Source organism: Geotrypetes seraphini, chromosome 4, assembly GCF_902459505.1.
Source record: "Geotrypetes seraphini chromosome 4, aGeoSer1.1, whole genome shotgun sequence".
NCBI lineage: Eukaryota > Metazoa > Chordata > Amphibia > Gymnophiona > Dermophiidae > Geotrypetes > Geotrypetes seraphini.
In genome coordinates, this window is record NC_047087.1 from 304,364,630 (window position 1) to 304,388,030 (window position 23,401).

Here is a 23,401-nt window from a genome sequence, read left to right on the forward strand (position 1 = left end):
CCCCTCTTTATTTCTGCCTTTCTTTCTCTCTTCCCCTGGCCTCCCTCTTTATTTCTCTCTCCCCCTGGCCCTCCTCTTTCTTTCTGCCTTTCTTTCTCTCCCCCTTGACCCCCTCTTTATTTCTGCCTTTCTTTCTCTCTCCCCCTAACCCCTCTTTATTTCTGCCTTTCTTTCTTTCTTTCTCCCCCTGGCCCCCCCTCTTTATTTTTTCCTTTCTTTCTCTCTCCCCCTAGCCCCCACAAAGCCATCGTGCCAATTTCTCCACTTCCACGATTCTTTCCCTACCCTCACCCCCAAGCCAGCAGCCGATTTCTCCCTGCTCCTTCCCCGATGTCCTGAACTTCATCGGGCAGCAGCAGCATTCACAATTCACTGCTGTTGCCCACTTCAGGCCTTCCTCTCTGTCGGGTCCTGTCTTCATGAAAACAGGAAGTAGGCAGGACCCGGCAGAGAACAAGGCCTGAAGCCGGCAACAGCAGCGAATTGTAAACGCTGCTGCTGCCCAAAGAAGGTAATGGAGCACGAGGCAGACCGCTTCTCCCCCCCTCCCAGCCGAACCCCCGCTGACCTTCCTATCTCTCCCCCCCCCCCCCCCAGTGAACCTTTCCGACCCTCCCAGCGAGAGTAGCAAACCTCCTTCGCGGCTTTCTCCTCCCTCTGCCACGTCACTGATGATGTCATCAGTGATGCGGCAGAGGGAGGAGAAAGCCGACGCTACTGGAGGGAGGTTTGCTGCTTTCGCTGGGAGGGTCGGAAAGGTTCACTTGGGGGGGGGGGAGAGATAGGAGGGTCAGCGGGGGTTTGGCTGGGAGGGGGGAGAAGCGGTCTGCCTCGGTGCTCCAAGGCCTGGCGCCATTACCTTTTTCGCCCCTCCGGCCCCCCCCTTGGTACGCTACTGCTCTCCAGCTCTCCTTAGTTTGCCGGTTTTCTTTTTCGGCGACCAGCACGCTTTCAAAGAGCCACGCACGCGCGGCTGCTCAAAGTTCAATCTTCTGCTCTGCTGCAACTTCCTGTTTCCGGTTGGGTCAGAGCAGAAGATTGAATACTGAGCAGCCGCGCATGCGCGGCTCTTTTGAAAGCGTTCCGATCGCCGAAAAAGAAAGCCGGCAAACTAAGGTGAGGTGGAGAGAGGAAGCTGGTTAAACAATCGAGCCAGCGTGCGGGTGGGCGGGTGGTGGCTGCGGGGACCGCACGATCCTTTATGCCTCACTGCGGTGACAAGACCATTCACCGCTCCATGGGGCGGTGATGGCCTTGTCCCTGTCCCCGCAGAGGCTGCTAATTTTCATTCCCCGTTTTTGGCGGGTTACCCGCGGCTAAACGCAGTAGCCGCGGGTAAACCGCCACCGTGTCATTCTCTAATTCAGATCATTGCAGTCAGTACTTTTTAAGCCACTTGAGTGTTGCAGGCTGAACTGAGCCTATATATTCAGAGCTGGGCCATGACTGGGCACTGATACTGCACATCTGGGTTACAGCAGCCATCCAGAAGCTAACCATGTACCAGTCAATATTCAGACCAGTGCACAGTTAGCTTGGCAGATAAAGTTAAGGCCACCTTTTTTTGCTGTCCTAACGTTATCTGCTTACCAATTAGTAGACTGAATATTGCTATTAACCAGTAAAATACTGGTTCTACCCAAGCTCCAACACTTACAGGACAGTACTACAGTGGTTAGAGCTAATATTAGATGGCACTGCCCAGTTAAGGGTCATTGAATATCAGTGGCTAGGGTGCTGAGTGTCATTTAACCAGGCAGCAGCCACCTCTTCCCAGTTAAATGGCTTTAGATAACAGGCCCAGAATCTTTGATGCACTCTTTTCAAGAAAGCCAAGCTTCTCTGGCCTGATGACTGCATAATGATGGTTTCCATAAACTGAAGCTTCCATCTGTATATATAAAATCAGATTTATGTATGTATGTTCCAGCATAACTCTGAAATGCATGGACAGATTTCAACCAAACTTGGTATACATATCAATTACTATCTGGGAAAAAATACAGTGGGGTGGGAAGAGGGTGACATATAAAGAATCATCGAAAAAGACAGATATTGCTTTGACCAATAGTGTGAAGCTTGGGGAATGATGTCACAGTCAACAGTATATAAGGAAGTGGAAGTGTGGTGTGGTGAAGCCTAAACAAACTGAAAACTGAAAATTTGTGTGATGTTAATCCTCAAGTGAATGTAAACCAAAACCTAAGGGAATTTATATCCAGGCAACGCCATGAGCAACTTCAACTAGAGGTATGGGGGAAGGGAAGGGGGCGTGCACATGGAGGGAGGAATGGGAAGAGGCAGGGGGGGCAGAGAGGAGGAGAGGTGCCAGCTTCGGGAATCATGTCACACAGTCATTTAACAGTATATAAGGAAGTGTAGCTGTGGTGTGGCAAAGCCTAAACTGAAAATTTGTGTGATGTTAATCCTCAAGTGAATATCCCTCAAGGGAATTTATATCTGGGCAATGCCAGGTGATCAACTAGTTTGTAACAAAAACTTGCAAGCAATTATCAAGCCTCTTCATATCCAAGTGACATTCTTTGAGATCTTGGATCTTAAATCTGAAACTCCTTGGTGGAACTTAAACCTAGATTGAGAAGGTTTCCATGCTTTAAATATCAGGAGCAACCATGTGCAGAATCATTAATGATGGCGTTTTATGTCCTCAACATACACTATGATTTCTTATGCAAGAAAAGTATAGCTTTATCATCAGGACAATTGGTCTATTGAAATAGGACATAACACATTTTGTTTTGATGCCTTTGACTTCTATACTCCTGATACAGGTGTATCGCTGAAACATGGCCGTGTTTGGTTTTATTTGATTGTGATCACATCTTAAATTTTTATTTTTTTTAATAAAATAGGGCTTTTTGGTGGGGAGGGTGTTCTCTTTTTTTTTGTGATCCTGTTCTCTTTTGGTGTGTTGGTTTATACGTTGTGTTTGCCTTTCTGTTTATACTTACCTTCTGCATCTTTCAGTCTGATTTCCAGATCAACTTGAAAGTTCATTTCATTGCAGTAGCACTTGTCACCATTATGTAGAAGGTAAACCCATCTTTGTATAGCCTAGTTCAGTTTTGGGGGGATTCACTTCACTGAAAGCTTCCCATCAAGCCATCTGCTGTGTTTTAGGACCTCAACATGGTACTAACCCAGTACTAATGAAAGGTTCCATTGAGACATTAGACTCCTTTGGGCTTTTAAGTACCTGACCAGGAAGGTCAATTTTTTTAGTGGTACTTACTTTGACACATACTGCCAATGAGCTTCAGACTTTTGCCACTTTACCCTACACCAGGGGTAGGCAATTCTGGTCCTCGAGAGCCAGAGTCAGGTCAGGTTTTCAGGATATCCACAATGAATATGTATGAGATTAATTTGCATGCACTGCCTCCTTGAGATGCAAATCTATCTCATGTATATTTATTGTGGATATCCTGAAAACCTGACCTGGCTCTGGCTCTCGAGGATTGGAATTGCCTACCCCTGCCCTACACAGTGTTTTTTGTTATTTTGGGGGGTCCTAAGTTCCTTCCTTAAGGTACTGTTGAATTTTAACCTTGCTCACCCTTCCATCATTTTTCCGTAAACTGCAAAAGACCTGTAGTTTTCTATATGGAGCAAATAAATGCCTTTAGAAAATCAACCAAGCTTTTTGTTTGGTTTGTATTTTTTCCCCCCTAAAAGTACACCCTTTTTAATTGGATAGCAGATTGCATTGCTTTCTTCTATGACTAGGCAGACTTAACTCTGGAGAGCCATATCAGATCTTGCAATGTCAGAACCATGACAGTGTTGATGGCCCACATGAGATCAGCTTCCATGGAAGGCTATGAAGTGGATTTCTATCCACACTTTAAAACTACGTTTTGCAGGTGGTTTCCTCCTTCTATTTCCTCCACGAGCTCCAAAGATAAGAAACCATTGAACAAGACTTCACCCAACTACTGACTTGTTTTTGCCTTATGTATGTATTGTGCATGTATTAGTGGTTTTTTTAAAAAAATACTGTGTTTGTATTTGCTGTGATCCACTTTGAATAAAGCGGGATACAAATGAATAAATTCTATAAACTCTACTCTATGCCTTTGTCCTCACACCCTTGGACTACTGCAACGCATTATTTAAATGCCTCCAGGAATAAGGTAGATTTTAATACCGTCATTTTGAATGTACAACTGTAACCCGTTCTGAGCTCTTTGGGGAGAACGGGATATAAAACCAAATAAACCTTCCATTTCTCTTTGGGTAGAAACTTCCAGTGACCATAGGTTTGGTAAATCTGACCTGTCTTGAGATTTTAGAACCGGTCCTTCCCCCTCTAGGGCCCCGTTTTCATTTCCAGGTTGTCTTCTCAAAAGAAAACAAAAAGAAATATTGTTGCTAATCATATTCAAAATGCTTTGCAGACTTGAAGGAAAGGGTTTCCACCTAATTGCATGCATTCTGTAATCTTAGTAGAAAGGTGCATACCACAACGATGTCCATTATTTTAAATGTCAAGTAGTAATATCATGCATAAAACTAATCATTTCTATTTTTAAGCAACCATTCTCCATCTTCTTTACTTTCCAAAGCTGAGTCACTTAAACTATCAAACATGCTTATTTGGTTTGTAAAGTTTATGAAACTAGGGTTGCAGGAAGTTTAAAAATTTTAATTGTGAGTAATCATATTGTATGTTAATGATTCCAATTGCTATTAATATGCAAGATATTTTTAAAGAAAATACAACAAACACAAAAAACTCCTGAAATCAGCATAAAACACTATCTGCAGTTTCCTCTTAACATTCACCTACTACCTAGTCCCCTATTTCCTTTCTCTACACTCACTTTCTCAGCCCTCACTAGCCTCAGCTCCATCCTTTCTCTTGCCTCCCTCCAGTATCTCTTCTTTTCTTTTCCTTCCTCTCTTCCTCCCTCTGTGCATCCAGTTTCCTCCTTCTCATTCCCTTCATTGGATCTCTCTTCCGTCCCAACTCACCTCCCTTCCTTGCCCCCAATATAGCACACCTTTCCTTCCCTGCTCGTCCTCCTTTTCCTCCTTCCTGCCAGTGCAGCACCTTTTGACCTCCATGCCCTCTGAGTTCAGTGCTTCTTTCCTTCTCCATGAACCCTATTGAGCACCTCGCGCCCACCCCCACCTCCAGTACAGCATGCATGCCTGTCCATCCTTGCCCCAAGTACAGCATTTCTTTCTTTCTCTTTGCCTCCCCCCCTATGTAGCAACTCTACCTCCTTTCTCCCATACATCCCTGATCTGCATGGGGATCCTCTGCTTCTCTGGATCTGAAAGAGGCTGCTGTGGCTGTGTACATGCTGCCACTGGCTCTGTCTGACCCAGAAAGCTTGATGTAATTTCTGTTTCTGGGTAAGGCAGAGCCAGCTGCAGCACACACATGCTGACATCTGTAGCTTCCATTATTATAGCTCATTGAAAACTGTTCTGAGATGATGCAAATAGTAAGCATTTAATTATAAAGTCTGAGTCTCCTTTAGCACCTAACAGGAACTTCTTGAAAAGTTCTATAGAGTCTGAGTTTGGATCATGTAAGCCAAACAAGAAAGAGATCCCTAAAGCAAAAGTAGCTCAATTAATCTTAACTATTTAAAATTAATGGAAAGAAAATGAACATGTAAGAAATTCTCGCAATCCATTCTTCCCTGCATTTAATTTAATTTTACAGAAATGTTATTATAATAATAATAATAACTTTATTTTTGTATACTGCCATACCCAAGGAGTTCTAGGCGGTTCACATTTGTTTATCAAAAAAATTACAAGTGGTTCACAACAATTGAACAATATTAGAAGCGACGAAGTAGTTGAGGTTAGAAAGAGAAGGGAGTGTGTAGGTCAGGGGGGAGAGGATTGAGGTGGGTAGGCTGGGTAGAGAGGTGGAAGGGGAAAGGAGGAGGTTGTGGTTCATTGGAGAGGGGTGTTAGTCTGCTTTACTGAAATTGCAGTTTTATTGCTGTTTTTGATAATAGTCTCCTTAAACTTAGTATCTAAACATTATAGAGAAGATCCTGTATCCAAATCTTATTGAAAGTACAAAAAAACCAATTTTTTTTTTAAATAATTCTTTATTCATTTTCAAATGTGACAACAAGTGCACAAAATAATATAATTCAACAAGTTATTACACAATAGCACTTTGATATCTACTACCTAAAAATCTAATGATACATTTAACCCCCCCTACCTCCCAACCTTCATCTATATTTTAAAATAACATGTTTGATAATTAGTAACAATTCTCAGTTCAGTAAGTACAGCATGCTAAGTTTCAATACCCTCTGCTCATCCAAATAGTCCAATTTCTCAGAGGAGTCAAAAAATTAGGATGGTGTACTGCTATGCTTGAAATCTTACATTTTCTTTGGATTGTAAGAGACAGATTAATTTTCTAAAATGTGTACTAAACACTGTTTACTTACAGTATATTAAGCTTTACCTCCAGCTTTACTCACAGTGGAGTTTATTCATTTTTGCCTAATTAGCTACTTGCTACCTATGTTTAAAGCAACAGTATTACCTACTATCCTCAGTATATAAATTTAGCTGGGCTCTATTCCTGCCTTTTTTGGATCTGGCAGTTTTCTTCTGCTCCCTTGAGCTGCCAGTTCATTCAGAATGGAGGATGACATATGGTGCCATTAGACAAAATTCAAAACTATTTGGGTAGGAGGGGGCTCTCCTGTTTTATATCACCTCCCAACTCTAGTCATTGCAGCAGCATTCTTGGCTGGTTGACTGGGGATCATGTACTTTCCAGAACCCTGCAATCATGTGTAAAAGTACATGCAGTGGTGAGAATGTACAAACTTTGATGTTATTCTGGTATAATCAGAATGTGGGCAGACACAAACCTAATAAAATATTTTATGCATTAATATTTATACTTGCTTCCAAGTAGGCATAAATATCCTCAGCTTTATTTTCGCTGCACTTTATGCAGCTCTTCTGGGATAATTTGATAAAGACATACAGTATGTGCCTAAGTCTGTATAACACAGACTGAAAATAGGCGCCTGATTGATTTCCAAACTTTGGGATATCTGCTATAAAATTACCCTCAAGATGACGCTACTGCACAGTCAGTATGATTCTTCCTTCCCTCCCTGCCGTGAACCTTGCTTTCACAGCATTCCCAGTCCTGATCAAATCCAAGAGTGGAAGGCCTAAGCCAAGAATAAAACCCCAGTTCTTCTGCATAGCAACATTGGAATCAATCCACCTTTTACGTAGATTTTTTTATTTTCCTTTACAGGCAGTCCCTGGATAAAGAACACTCAACTTATGTCAAACTCAAACTTACAAACCAGGGTACTGCCTCTTCCTTTTTATACCAACGCAATCCCTCTTCCTGTCCCAACACATCCTCGTCGTCCCCCTCTATTCTGCATCCCAAATTTGTGCCTCCCACGGGTGTTTACCTCTTCTGGCCAGCTTCCCTCCTCCCAGCCACATTTCTGTTGGCAAAGCCACAAGCAGCAGCTCCTGCATGCGGTCCCCTGGTCTTTGCAAAGTCGCGGTGGGCGGCTCGTGCATGCAGCCCTCTGACCCGGAAGCCTTCCCTCTGACGCAAATGTCAGAAAATTGCTTTGGAGCAGCCTGGGTCCAGCTAATCTTTTTTCTTCTTGTATTTGGGAAAGTCTATGGATTGTTATGAGTGTCTCCGCTCTCTGGAATTATTTTTGGTAATACCGCTGCTTTAATATCCACATGTGTAATTTCTTTAACATTAAGGTTAAAAAAATCTAACAAATGTAGCTTGAGTAATCACTAACATATACTGATTCTCATGCATGATTTGGTTTCTGTTTTCACTTTGACTAAACTCTTGTCCTGCAGATGCTGAACAGGAATTAATCTCAGATGAAGGTTCATCTATTTCACTAATTCAGTCTCAAAGTCAGTCACCGCAAAATATTCCAGAAAAACCTGAAGGTATTTAATATTTGCTCCATAATCCTTAGCAGTTAGTCATTTCTACCAGCAACATTTAATCCCTTTTGAAAAAAACTGAGAGCAGTTTCTTTCCTTATAGAGAAACTAAATTTGTATTAGATCCCAGGAATTGGTCTGCTATCTGAAACATACATAGCTTTTCAAAGAATTGGTCCTAAATATTCTGTATTTTATTTCAGACATTCACAAGTAATAAATAACAGTTCAGTATTCATGACACAAATAACTAAAAGAGAAGCAATTGCCTTAAATATGCTGTTCTGCTTTTCATTATATGTTTCACAAGAACAAATACCCATTACTAATTTATAAAGTTACTATTATATTTGAGACATTTTGTTAGATTATTTTTGTTGTTTTGTTTTCTCCAAGGCTAAGCAGGATGCATAATCCTCACATGTGGTTAATGTCATCAGATGACATTAAGGACAGAAAAAGTAAAAGCAGTTAAAAAAAAAACCAACCGCCAGAGCTTTCAAAGTTAGTGAATCAAACGTGAGTTTTCCTGCATCTGTGTTGTCATATGGAGTTACTTCTATTTTTTTGTTCCGAAAAGTCCAGAGCTTGCATTTTCCTTGTCTACGGTGAAGTAAACATTGTTATCCCAGGACAAGCAGGCAGCATATTCTCACATGTGGGTGACATCATCCATGGAGCCCCGGTATGGACAGCTTTAAAAGTGCATCGCTACTTTAAGAACTTGAGAAAGTTCACAAACTGCCCACACCACGCATACGTGAGTGCCTTCCCACCCAATGTAGGCTCACAGTACCTCAGTTCTTAGTTTTCTGTGGAGCTAAGAAGTCATGTTTCTGAATGTTCAGGTTTTTTTTCTGTTGCCTTCCAGCTTGCGCATTTTTTCATTTTAATATAAGTTCCTTCATTTAAAAAAAAAAAAAGGAGAAGAGTCTTTTTTTTCTTCTTCCTTTTATTCTCATGGCTTTTTAATGTCAAGGACTTTGGTTTTTTCTCTCAGCCATTGGGTTTGACTTGGCTGATGCAGTCTTTCCATCCATGTCCAGGTTATTAACAGGCTTCAAAAAGGTTTTCATGTGCCAAAGGCCAATTTCTATTACTGACCCACACAGTTGATGCTTGCAGTGCCTTGGGCCTGAACACCAGGTGAAATCCTGCACTCAGTGTTCTTCCATTCAAAATCGGTCCATCAAGAGCCAGAAACTTCAACAGGAGTTGTTCGGGAGAAGCATGGATATCGCAGCCTTCATCATCAAAGACTTTGACATCGTCACACCTCACTCCGTCCGGTAAGCCAGCTAAGAAGCCACCAGCTTCCCAACCAGCATCAAAGGTCAAATCTTGCATCGAGTCCCTTGATGCCGACCAAGCAGCGATGACCACCTTTACAGCTTGCCTCAGGATTGAGGTGTGCATACTCATCAAGGTCACCCTCTCCAAGGCAAGCCACAGCACCGATTGTACCGACAGATAAGCCAGATGTACCAGTGCTTTCCTTTCGTGAAAAGCGTGATGCACTTTTCCAAGCAGAGTTGGGTGATGCATTCAAATTGCTTACCCCAGTATCGACTCCCTCAGTTACCAATCCAGCCTCAGCATAACGCTATCAGGTCCAGGGGTACCGCAACTGCCTCTCCGGAATGGCATCGACGCTCCATGCCTAGACATCACTCATCTTATCATAGATCCAGTTTTCCATCGAGGCATCGATCCAGTTCATCGAGACATCGTCATACCTCCTCCTCCTCTTGACATTTTTGAAGTCCAGTAAGCATCGTTCTTCCTCATGTGCTTTGAAAAGAAAACATCGCTCTCCCTCATGTTCTTCGAAGAGAAAAAGAGCTTTGCATTGTTCCTCATCATCATCATCGAATCGGCACCGGACTTGACGTAAGCATCAATCTTCTCAACGCACTCCTTCACCAAAGCCCTTTTATGACTCTGACTTGTAGTCTGATTCAGTTGAAGACTTTTCTGAGTCTACAGCGAAGGCTTAATGACACTCCCTTGGAAAAGTCTCTACTAGGGGCTAAATCTCCTACTGAAAGACTTTCTTTCACTAAATTTAATAGGCAGTTGGGAAAAGAGCTACCAGTCAAGCTAGAAGCTGATTCTTCCTACAGTGCTGAATACTTGGAGACTTTAGATTGAGCCTCGTAAAGAACTTCTCAGACTACTGTTACATGGTATTCTCAAAGAGACTCTTCATAAGAATTGGGAAATCTCCCTCACCATTACAGTAGCTCCCAGAAAATTGGACTCCCTGTGTAAAATAATTTCTTCACTGGGTTTTGACAACTCACAGCTTCAGCACCAGTCATTAGTGGTGGAGTCGACTTTGAAAAAAATCTACTCCATCAAGAGTCTATGCCTCAGTGCCACCAGGGCATGAAGGGTGCACAATGGATAAATTTGGATGTCGCCTATACCAAAATTCCATGTTGGCGAACAGAGTACTAAATTACAATTTCTATATCTCCTGCTATATCAAGCATCTAGTTCGGAAATTGCCTTCTTTTGATAGATGCATTCTTTCTCAACATCTGCAAGAATTTCATCATATATTTCGCACCCTTACCTTAGCTAGAAGGTATATTGCAAGATCTGCTTATGATGCATTTGAATTATCTTCCAGAGCCTCAGCTATGTCAGTGGCCATGAGACATCTTGCATGGCTAAGAGTCTCAGATATTGATATCAATCTTCAGGACAGATTAGCTAACATTCCTTGGTTAGGAGAGGAGCTTTTTGGTGACTATTGAAAATGCTATACAAAAGCTAACTGACCATGAGAAACATTAGGATGCTTTGGTTAAATCCAAGCCTAAGACCTCAACTTCTAAATCTTTTAAGCCTTCTTAATATCAAAGGCATTTTTTATCGAAACCAGCTGCTCCTCCTAGACCGTAGCAGAAAAAGCAGAAGCATCAGCGCCCTCAAATCGCAATCAGCAGCTCCTCCATAGCCTGCTCAGTCATTCTGACAAGCTTCTAGAGAGCATAACCGCTGTTCCTCTTCCTCAACCAATCGGAGGTCGGCTCCAATTGTATTATCACCTTTGGAAATTGATAACCACAGACCTCTGGGTTCTAAAATTCATTCGAGAGGGATACTCTCTACTTCATTACTATGCCTCCAGATCATCCTTCAAGACAGTCTTCTTTCAACCCTCAGCAGACATCCCTTCTTCTTTGAGAGATAGAATCTCTTCTTCTCAAAGCAATAGGAAAGGTTCCACCTTTCCAGATGAATCGGGGATTTTACGCCTGGAATATCCTCATTTCAAAGAAGACGGGAGGTCTACGTCCAATTTTAGACCTCAGTGGCCTAAACAAGTTTCTAGTGAAGGAAAAGTTTTGTATGTTGTCCTTAGCAACTTTATATTCCGTCTATATTATCTCTTAGATCACAATGACTGGCTATGCTCTCTAGATCTGAAAGAAGCTTATACTCATATTCTAGTTCATCCGACCTTAAGAAAATTCTTCAGATTTCAGGTAACGCAGCATCATTATCAATACAGAGTCCTTCCCTTTGGCCTTGCATCCTTTCCCAAAGTATTCACCAAGTACCTGGTTGTAGAGGCAGCAGTGTTGCGGACTCTGGGTCTCCTGGCTTTTCCCTTTCTGGACGATTGGCTGATCAAAGATCCAACTTCACAAGGGGTGATGGCAGCAACTCTGTTGACAATTCTCTTCCTTCAGCGGTTGGGGTTCGAAATCAATTTCCCCAAGTCCCAACTTCAACTCTCTCAGAATCTGCAATTTATCGGAGCTCTGCTAGACACCATTCATCTCAGAGCATTTCTCCCTCAGCAAAGACAAGAGAATTTGATTCAGCTTTGTGATCAGATTTATCATCTTCCATCAATCTCAGCTAGACAAATGATGGTACGCCTGGGTCACATGACTTCCACGGTACATGTTACTCCATTTGCAAGACTTCATCTCAGGATGCCTCAATGGACTCTCACATCTCAGTGGTCTCAAGCAAGCTCTCGACCCACTGTCTCAACACATTACAGTCACATCTTCACTTCGACAATCTCTGCAGTAGTGAATGAATTCTTCTAATCTTTCCAGAGGGTTTTTATTCCAAACACCTCTACATCAGAAGGTTCTAACCACGGACTTGTCCACCTATGCTTGGGAAGCTCATCTGGACGGCCTTTGCATTCAAGGTCACTGGTCTACCCAGGATCAGTTTTGCCATATCAATCTCTTAGAACTCAGAGCAATTTAGGGTGCTTTCAAAGCATTTCAGCACATTGTGCCCAACCATGTCCTTCTAAAAAGCCAAGGAAGGATCCGCAGAACTGGCATGGTGGATCAGGTCCTCAGCCATGGGAAAGGTATCCCCAGAAAACAAGTGGTCAGCAAACTGATCACCAAAAGTAGTAAAGCAAAGATCAGGGTCTGTTAATAGGACTCGCTCAGGAGACAAAGCCACAGCTGAATGCCGCAGAAGAAGCATGGCTGGTCTGAAAGGACACAAAAATGTTGTAAATGTGAAAGGGCTTTCCTGATCATGAAGCAGTCGCCTCAGATGACTTAAACCTGTATTTCTTGGGCTGAAGGGCATCTGTGACTTTTTGCTCGGAAATGGCAGCATTGCAGGACCCCACGTAGATAAGGGAGAGGCTAGATATTGTGCTCCTGCCTCTCCCAGCCATTCCACACGGCATGTGGCACAAAGACACTCCTGAAGCGCAACTTTTTCACAATCCTGGCATGAATTTAGAGCAGAGGAGGCCAAGGACTCCATCCCAACAAGTTTTGAGGCAAAAAGTGCAGTTCTGAAAGTTCAGGGAGCTTTGTAAAAAAAAAAGATAGCTAAAAATCCAAGATGGTCACTGCTAAGAAATTCGTGCCAAAAAACTACAATATTTTTCATAGTTAGTTTCAGTTTCAAAGTCTAAAACCAGATTTATTTTTTTTAGGTGGGAAACACAGGCGGGACATGTGACACACACACCCTCCCCCCCCATTCACCTCACAGGCTGTGACAGCCTTACTCATGTGACCTGTGCTGTAGCCTGCCTCAGCTCTTCTACAGTAGCTGGATGAGAAGAAATCACTGCCTCATGCTGGGAATGCCTCTTTGACACCTCCACCCCTGCTGACCGACAGACACGCTAAGGGAAAGGGTGGAGACAGATGCAGCCGGCAACCTGTGAGATACCGCTGAGCCTCCAAAGGACGTCTAACAGCCTGCACTCGAACTCCTGCTAACAGAATGTGAGGAAAAAGCGGGGATAGCCTTGAGCTCCAAAAAAGCAAATGCAGGTTGGCCAAGCTGGTACCACCAGGGATCGACCTGTCAACTGCAGACCAGAACTTCTCTATGCAGGCAGAGCTGAAAAAATGCTCCGAGCACAAAGAAATCCTGAAAAAGGGATGAAAACACCAAATAAAATAAGAAAAAGGGGAGAGCAGAACAGAAACACTCCTTCAGGCATGCATGCAGAAGGAAGAAACTGCAGGTGGTGCTAGAGCTCCCAGTGAAGTAGAGGAGAGTCACAGAAGAAATCCGGAGTGGATTCCTTCTGCATATAATACGCGGCCATTGGGAGATAACCCACTAGTCTAGAATTGCACTGGAAATAACAAATACTTTTCATATACATTAATATGATGAAATGTAGAAAATGGGATGATAATTTCACCTAGTAACTTAAAGAGGTAAAATACAGAAAATGATAATGTTTCTTAGATTGGAACAGGCATATAAATCTAAAAGGAACATTGTAAAAGAACAGAGATGCACAATGATATAAGAAAAATATAATGAATTTCAACAGAAACATTAAAAAAAAAAGAAAAAAATCAGTCCAAAGAAAACCATAATGTATGGAATATGATTCTGTTTTTCATATAGTAACACAAAATGATACAGAATTAAATTTTAAAAAAGCCCAGTTAAAAGTGCAGCTACAACCATGCGGCATGAATGAAAACTAAGTGAAGGAGCCAGAAGTGAAACAATCTGACATCAGACATATATTATATCTAAATTATATCTGGTCTCCTTATCTCAAAAAAGATGTAGTGGCACTAGAAAAGTTTCCAAGAAGAGTAACCAAGTTGATAAAGGGGATGGAACTCCTCTTGTATGAGGAAAGACTAAAGAGGTTAGGGCTCTTCAGCTTGGAAAAGAGATGGCTGAGGGGAGATATGATTGAAGACTACAAAATACTGAGTGGGGTAGAACGGGTATAAGTGGATCGATTTTTCACTCCGTCAAAAATAACAAAGACTAGGGGACACTCGAAGTTACAGGGAAATACTTTTAAAACAAATAGGAGGAAATATTTTTTCACTCTGAGAATAGTTAATCTCTGGAATGCGTTGCCAGGGGATGTAGTGAGAGCGGTTAATGTAGCTGGTTTAAAAAAAAAAGATTTGGGCAAGTTCCTGGGGGAAAAGTCCATAGTCTGCTGTTGAGACGGACATGGGAGAAGACACTGCTTGTCCTGGCTTAATGGCAGGGAATACTGCTACTATTTGGGCTTTTGCCAGGTACGTGTGACTTGAATTAGCCTTCATGAAGACAGAATAATGGGTTAGATGGACCATTGCTCTGATCCAGTAAGGCTATTCTTATGTTCTTAACAAAAAAATCAGATTTCAGCCTATCGTAACAAATATTGGAAATGGGTAAGAAAGTACCGCCAAAAGGCATGCTTGAAAAAATCTGCAAAACATCACACAACCAGAAATCATGAATTTAAAAATACTTGTCATCTTGAAGCAGGGACATTAGATCATCTTTTATTCTATTGTCCATTCATATTAATATTTTGGAAATCAATTTGGCCTCAAATTAATAGGATGTTAGAAAATCCGGTAGCCTTGACATATGATACGATTTTGTTTGGTACTGCAATGAGAGCTCGAAGTCAAATTTCATCAAATAACAATAAACTTTTATTTATATTGACTGGAGTAGCAGTACAACAAATTACACATAATTGGAAAAATTATGACAGATTGAACTATAATTTTTGGTGGAACTCAGTTTGCCATATATATAAGATGGAGCGTACATTTGCAACACAAAAAGGATATATGGATAAGTTCAAGAAGATTTGGGGACCATTAACAGATTTTTGCAATGACTGATTTTAATTTTTTCCCATAATAAGATAATGGTTAAAGAAGGGAGGGAGGGAAGGGGTAAAGAATTTATTCTCTTTATTATACATTATAAAAATATATCATAATGAATGAATGATAGTCTTATGAGAAATTAATGTGATAAAGGGAGGGAATAGGGTTCATAATTAAATAATAATTGATAAAATCATTACAATATATATGTTATATAAATTCATAAGAAAAATAATATAAAATATGGTTTATATAAAATACATTATAGAGATATCAAGTGTATTGTTAAGATAAATGTATGGAAAATTTATAACACTTGTTGATATGTGAAAAAATCAATAAAAAACTTAAAACAAAACAAACAAAAAAAAATACTTGGAGCAATGAAAGTACATCTATTCCATAAGAGTATGACAGCTAAGATAAGGGTAACAATCTAAGGGCCAAAAAATGGCATAATTAACACTCACAATTTAATAACTTGTATTAAAAATAAGCTGTATAGCATCCAGTAGAGACAAGCAGAATGCATGGTGTTGGTGTCAAATCAGATATTTAAAGACCGGTTTTAGTGAAATAATCGTTATGCGGCTGTTTATTAAGGAAAGCTATTGAATGCTTTGCACTGCTCCGACACTCATAGGAACTCTATGAGCGTCAGAGCATTCAGTGCGCCAGTCGGCACTAAAAACTTCTTGCTCGGCTTTGTAAAAGGGGGGGGGATAAATTTCTAAAGATGAATGCTGCCTCTCTATCCAATGGGTAACTTGAGGGGATAATCTTCTATTTCTGGAAATGTAGCTACAATGTTCCACCATTCATGTTTTGCTCATCCTTTTTGTTTTTCCAACATAAAGGAGGTTGCACAGACATAATATAGATGACATCCGGATTGCAATTACTTGTAAAATCGAGAGGATATATTATGTTTGTACATGGGTGTTTAAAGCTAGTGAGGGTAAGTGAATGACAGTGGAGCAAGATCCACATGGGTATGGCAGCCAATCAGTGGTTCTACACGGGCAGGAGCGAAGGAAGGTTGCTCCAGCCCATACAGCGCTGCTAGCTGATTGGCTGCTATGAACTCGTGGCAGCCAGTCAGCTAGCAGCTCTGCGCAGGCAGGAGTGAAGGAAGGGCGCTTCTGCTGTGGTTCAACGCTGGACCACCAGGGATACTAAAGGTATGAGGGGGAGGTGGGAGGGAGGTAAAATTTCTTAGAATTGGCTGGGACAGGAGGCGAGAAGAATCCCTCTTGACCTAGCCACCGCTGGACCACCAGGTTTTACAGCAGGCCTGGTGGAGGCCTACAAGGCATTGGGAGGGGGGGACACGGTACAGAACCTGGCAGGGAGGGAGGGGAGTTGGGTGCAGAGCCTGGCAGAGCAGCAGGGCGGGGGAACAGGGTGCAGAACCTGATAAGGCACTGCACTTGAATATTAAACACACACTCCTGGTTTATATTCCAGTCAACCTTTTTTGGGTGCGGTGGGGAAAGGTTACCTTGGTTTATATTCAAGTATATACAGTAGTAGCCATCAGTGTACCTCTTAATGTAGCGTCTAGAATAGATTTTTGGCTGCTGATCACAAAAATAACATTTAAAATTGCATATCGTTTTAATAAAAAAGTACATTTTTTACAATTTCTTGTTATACTTTCAGACTAATGCAATTAATTCTTAGCTGTAGCTTTTATTTATTTAATGTATTATGCGAATGAGTTTATTAGTAACACTGCACAATCACTTTTTGATTTATGCACCTTGGTGACATCAATGATGGTATGCGATTAGGAAACAGATATAGTTTCATCTCCCTGGATTCTAGCTTTATTGAGTGAAGGAGCCGCAGTGGAGTTTGGGTGCTCTGTAAGGCACATAATCCCACACTGAGGAGTCACCTGTACATTTAAAATATTTCAACATCATAACTGTTTAGCACTTAGGCCTGCTAGCTGGTTTCATCTCCAGATACCTTTTTTTGTGTTGTATGTACAAATTTTGGATCATTGTGATCTTGGATTTTTTTCTTATATTGTGGATATATCATTATTAACAATCTTAATAGTCCCTAGCTGGGGAGCCAATTGCCCTAAGAGTCATGAATTAAAGATTTTGCCTTTCAAAAGGCTTTTAAATAACTTGCTGTTTTCAATGTTATTGCACAAGTTACAAGTTGATTTTGTTAGTACCATTTGTAATTTTATTTTTTAAGCAATTCTCTCTTATTTTGATAGTTGCTTTATTTAAATTTGTCTGCTATGGGCTTCTCATTTCAGGTATATGTGTGTGTATGTATAGTGCTTTGGATTTTTATTTTTATATATTCCTTTTTACATTTTAAAAATTTCTATCTCCAATTTGATTGTTACTGATGTCCTGTATTTTTTTGTACTTTGTATTATTGATGCATATGTTTGCTGATAAATCTTTGGCAGTTAAGGGAGTGATTACATTTATTAAATAGATACGTGATTAGGGTACTTTTTCAGCATCACATGCAGTCCAGCTTTAGGACCTAGAATTTCTCTGGTTTTCTACTAATTATAATAACCAATTTTTCAAAATATTGATCAAGTTAGAACTTCATTGTATCAATATTCTACTAAGCAACTAAATTTGGTTAATTTCTTTGCTTTTGTTAGAAAATCATGAAAGAGCTGTTGACAGAACCGTGCAGCTGATCTCTCTTAAGATGCCATTTACTCTGGTGAATGGCAAGGAGGATTTGCATGACGTGGAAGAGGATCTCACCAACAGAGTCAGCCAGTTAACGACAAGTACCATGGAGAGTGTAGAGATCACAATTCAGTCTTCAGAGAAAATTGAAGAAATCCTTTCTCCTGAGAGCTCCCCTTCCAAATCCCCCTCTAAGAAAAAGAAGAAGTTTCGCACACCATCTTTTCTGAAAAAGAGCAAGAAGAAGGAAAAAACTGAAGCATAAATGTGGCTCTTTGTGCCATCACAGATGGTGGTAAAATAAAAAAAAAAAATACACATGCATTTCAAATTGTGCATAAGAAATCGTAAATCAGCTGTGAGGGGAGCGCAGTAAACTGGACCTAAAACTAAGGCTAGAACTGGAATAAAAAATAAAGGATGGGTGTTTTTAATTCATTTTTATTTTACATAACTAATTTCTCCTGTGTTCAAAACAGTTTGTGAATTTGAGTCATTTACTAATTTTACTTGCTTAGATCAGAATGGATAAGTAACAAAAGTAACACAATCTACTTTTGAATATATTTTTACAAACCTGTGAATCTGATCTGTCTGATAGTTGTAGAAGAGTGATAGGAAAGGGACTCGGCAGATTATCCTTTTTCTATTGAGATTCTCGCTCTGTATATGTTATATATTTTTATAACCCCTTTTGCCTTCAGTGATTGCATATAGTAAGTATACACTGGTACAAAAGTGAAATAATTTTAGAAATCTGTGTAAGAGATTTTAATAGGGATTTTACAAAATTTGTAAAATTACCACTCATAACTTTCTTTGTCAAATATTTGAGTTTAGTTTATTTACAATGTCCCTTTTTTATGGTATACATTTAAAACCCCTTTATTTAAAAAGGAATATTTTATACATCTAACATCAGTAACTTAGTTTAACCCTTCCAAACAGCAAATACATTTTTGTAGGTTTAACATTGGTGTACCATTCAGTATCGAACAATGATAAGCATGTGAATCAAATGGTTTTTAACAGTAGCATAGATTTTAGGGATGCCTGACTTTCGGTATCTTAAATTAAGGAATCCAGGGGTTTAGTTTTAAAGATGTGCACAATTAAACTGGATTCATGTTGAAATTTCACTGCACTTTCTTACAGTATTGTTACTAATGAATAATAATCTCATAGTGGAACCAAATGGAGTGCATTGTTAAGACGGGAAATTGCATGACCAAGAAGGAGAGTGGCCGTTTGACTTGGGCAGGGTAGGGTGGTGGTGTAAAGTTTATGCTTATGTGAAGGCATCAGTTAAGTATCATGCTACGATTGGTGAGGAGGTGGTTATTTCTTCAATCACCTAATTAAAACGTTAAGCATAATTTTTTTATTTCTGTCCCGGTGCCTAGTGATGCTCAGGGCTTAACCTGTAAAGAAGGAAATTGGGGAACGTCAGCCGATTGTAATGAAGGGTGAATACCCAGAGCTACTGACAAACATCCTCATTTATATGTGCAGAATTAATTGTAGTGCATCTTAGAGGACTTCCAAAAGTGTTTCTCCTGAATTTGCCCCAGTTTAAGCGCTGGTGCTGCTTCTGAACTTCTGCTCCTTTGCTCAGCAAACCTTTTGGAACTGTTTTCACATTAGAATGTGCATTGAGTCAGGAGCATGAGCTGAGTGGCAAACTGTGTACTGATGCAGTAGTTGGAAAGTATATTAAGGCAAGCAGAAGACCATTACCCTGTTTTATTGAAGCAGCATATTTTTCAAGGTTTGTTTTTTAGTTTAATGGCTCCTCTTCACCTCTGGAAATTACCATGTTTGGGAGAAAAGTGTATGTATTCTCGATGTCATGTGGAGCAAATTCTAGAAATGATGTCTTAAGACTGTGCCAGATAGGGACATCTGACTCATGTCCTTTATAACAGGATCTGCCGACGTACAGCACATTCTAAAATACCTGTGAGACAGGCGTTCGTATGCTGGATACTTCCAGCATGAGCATCCATTTTACAAACTAAAACATCAAAATCATGAACAGGGCAAAGGGTGCTTGTGTGGCAGCAGAGGAACATCCATATTTTAGAAACTAGCCACACAGACATCCATGTGAAGAAGTAGCCCAATAGAGCAACCTGCTGAGAGCCCGTTCAAGTTCCATTGCAATGTTTTCTAATGTGTTTCTCTTATTCCATTCAGTGGAGAACTGCCAAATCAGAGCACCTTACTATAATCTGGATGTGCCATGTACCAGGTCGATATCCATCTTTTTGAACATGATATCCCTTCCCCTTCTGCAATTGGAGTTGGATGTCCTTATTTTGGACCACTGCTCCTTGCTATATGGATGTACAGGGTAAAGTTTAATGGGATTTGAATATACCTTCTTTCTGTGGCACAGTCAAAGCAGTTTACATTTTATTGTATGCAGATATTTTCTACTACTATTATTATTTCTAGCACGCTACTACTCATCGCTGTACAGAGTCACAAAGGAGAGAGTCCCAGCACGAATGAGCTTACAATCAAGACAGACCATCAGGATGCCACAGTTGTAAGGGATTGTACCTGGGGTAGTGGAAGGTTAAGTGACTTCCCCAGTCACAAGAAGCTGCAATTCCCCAGGTTTTCAGCCCCCAGCACTAACCACTAGGCCACTCCTTCACTCCAGAAGTTTTAGACATTCATAGTCTGGCTTTATAAAATTGGTATGTGGATGTCTAAATGCCAGTTTTCAGATGTCCAGAGCACAAATGGAGTTTTTAAAATAAGCACCTTAATCATCAGAATGGGCTGTATGTCAGCAGATCCTGTTCTAAAGTACATGAAACATGGATGTCCATATGTGATGTAACACATAGGAAGAAATTTTTTTTTCCACTCTGCGAGTAGTTGAGCTCTGGCACTTGTTGCCAGAGGATTTGATAGCAACGGCTAGTGTATTTGGATTTAAAAAAGGTTTGCCTGCTATTGAGACAGACATGGCGAAGCCACTGCTTGCCCTAGGATTTATAGCATATAATATTGCTACTATTTGGGTGTCTGCCAGGTACTTGTGATCTGAGTTGGCCACGGTTGGAAACAGGAAACTGGGCTAGATGGACCATTGGTCTGACTCATTATGACTATTCTTGTGTGTGCTAAGTGTGATTGGTATTTCAAAAATTTTGGCCACTAGTGGTTTGCAAGGGAACCATATAAGAATAACTGAAAGATTTGATAAGGAACAGTTTTTTATCTGTCATCCTTTTTTGCTGAAATTGGAATATTTTATTTACTCAAATAATAAATATGACTATATCATACAAATACAATTGACTGATTGCACCCTTGTTTCTATTCATCAAAAATAACTATATTTAGTAAAAGGAGGAAAAGGCTTCAGGTGCTCCAGAAACAAAGTATAGATGTATACTTACCTTATTTCACTATTTGGAGCTATTATTAGTCATAAAAACCTCCTTAATGCAATTCTAGTCCGATAATATAGAGTCCAAAATAGTTTTTTTCCTAAATAAATCATTAGTAGTAGTTCAAAATCCAAATTCTAGGCAAAATGTGTTATGCTTAAAGTTTTTACTTAGCTGAATTAGAGCGAAATCTGTTGTGGAGCCCAAGAGAAGCCAGTCTGTGGTCCTGCATGGGTCTATGGAGCCCACCTGATCAAGGCAAGTATATATCTATACCTTGTTTGCGGAGCACTTGAAGTCTTTTCCTCCATTTACTTAATATAGTTATTGTTGATGAATAGAAACAAGGGAATTGTATTTGTTTGGTATAGTCATATTTGATTACTTTATTTACTGCATATAATTTTGTCAGATTGATTATATTTAATTTGGAAATAATGTCAAATTATAAAAATAATAAAATCCCTGTTATTAGACTCAATATATCTCCTCAAAACAGATGAGTATGAATGCTAATGTTAAATTCTAACTATATAAATGTTTAAATGAATGAAGGAAAAACCCTCAGAACATTTATTCATTCAAATCAGCATCCTCTTAAATGAGAGCACATCTACAGTGATAACCCAATAAAAGAAAATGGAAACTAACAAGGTGTTATGTCTTCCAGTTTGCTATGATTTTTGAAATTGTACACAAACTTAGAGGTTGCCAACTAAATCCTAGGCAGAGTTGCTTGAACAAAACCCATAGTCAGGTGTGTTAGAAACTTGAAGCGGTATCTGAAGTAAGCCACGAACATTCCTTGGCCTTTATATGGAGCACAGTCAATTTGACTAAAATATCACTGAGAATTTTATTTTCTTATTTTATTGCTCTATTATAAAAGAAAAAGATTTTTTTTTCAGACACATGTTCATTTAGTAACCTGTTTATCAGTCTTTGCAGTATATCAAGCTTGCTCAATAAATTTGTTTCTGTCACTTAAACACAGGAGTCTGTACGTTGGGTGATCAATCTGCTTATGAACTGTTTGCAGAAGGATGTCAGTCGCATCTTTCAGCTCCTCCTCCTTCACCAGTTAGTGCCCTCTCAGTTTTTCCTTCTGCAAGCAAACTGAAAAGGTGTGTTTTGATCTGATCTGTTCAGTTTTTATTATTTTTTATTATTTTCTTCAGTTTTATAAGGCTTCGGTGTCCAGAGGACCCTATTTTTGGAGCTGCTTTGCCTGGGAGAGGGTGCAGACTCCACAAGAGCGGACTGCAGATCTCTGGACAACCCCTAGGTGTACCTGATAAGCTAGCCTGCTTTGGGTTTCTTAGAGGCTCAGGGTCCATTCCCCTGGGAGCCAGCTTGCCTTTTGATTTAATAGAGGCTTGAGTGCAAGCTGTGGGGCCCCTGTGTGATTCCCTTTCTGTTTCAAGAAGCCGGCTGCATTTTAATCTCCCCCTGTCGTGAGAATTTGTGGGGAGGCGTCCTCAGTTGGGGGGTCTATCCACAATTGGCAGCCCAAAGATTTCCAATTGTGGATTAATTCTGCAGTCAGGCATCAGCAAAGCTGACCCAGCCAGGCATCAGCAAAGCACAGTGAGTACAGCCGATTATTCCCTATGGGGAAAATCGGGGGTTCAGAAAATGCTATTTTTTAAGGATTTCTGTGGCCAGAGTTAGAATTCCCATCTTCAAAACCCCTTTCCCTGATCGTTTTTAAACTTCAGGGGAACCCCCATGGTCTTGTTTTTGGCGCAAATTCGCTAGCTGTGGCCATCTTGGGTTTAAAACAATCTTCTTTTTTCTAAAGCCTCCATTTGCCTCAAAACCCCTCGATTTGACTTGAAATCATTTGGGATAGATTCCTCGGGTTCTGTTCCTATATCATACCAGATTTGCACTGGTTGGTCGACCAAGGAGCATCTGTGTACCGCATGCCATGGGGCACACAAGGGAGAGGCGGGAGCCTTGGGCTCAGCCACCTCAGAGTTCTCTAGGGCTGGGGAACCACAGTGGGTCTGAGTGATGGAAAGAAAATCTCTTCCAGAGACCACAAACAGCAATGGTGCAAAACACAAGTGGGTGGATGCTGTGAAGCCCAAGAGAAGCTGGTCTGTTGTCTTGCAGGGGGTCTATGGGGCCATCTTATCAAGGTTTTGCGCTAGAGTTTGTGACTCTCCTGTGGAAAACTTATTTGACAGGTCTGGTGCACTGGCATTGGACCAGGGAGAGATCCCTACTTTGGAGGTCTCCC

General features: G+C 40.6%; 1 protein-coding gene across 8 annotated transcripts in view; it reads left to right on the forward strand.

The window, feature by feature from the left end:
- ADD3 (adducin 3) overlaps positions 1–23,198 on the forward strand; it is a 380,040-nt gene extending 356,842 nt beyond the window's left edge. For 7 of the 8 annotated variants that reach the window (XM_033942120.1, XM_033942115.1, XM_033942114.1 and 4 more), the window contains 2 exons: positions 7,870–7,965; positions 17,716–23,198. In XM_033942120.1, the coding sequence (XP_033798011.1) occupies positions 7,870–7,965; positions 17,716–18,014 (395 nt within the window). In that variant the 3' untranslated portion in view covers positions 18,015–23,198. The remainder of the gene's footprint in view (positions 1–7,869; positions 7,966–17,715) is intronic. The other variant, XM_033942122.1, reaches the window with a different exon arrangement.
- The last annotated feature ends 203 nt before the right edge of the window (positions 23,199–23,401 follow it).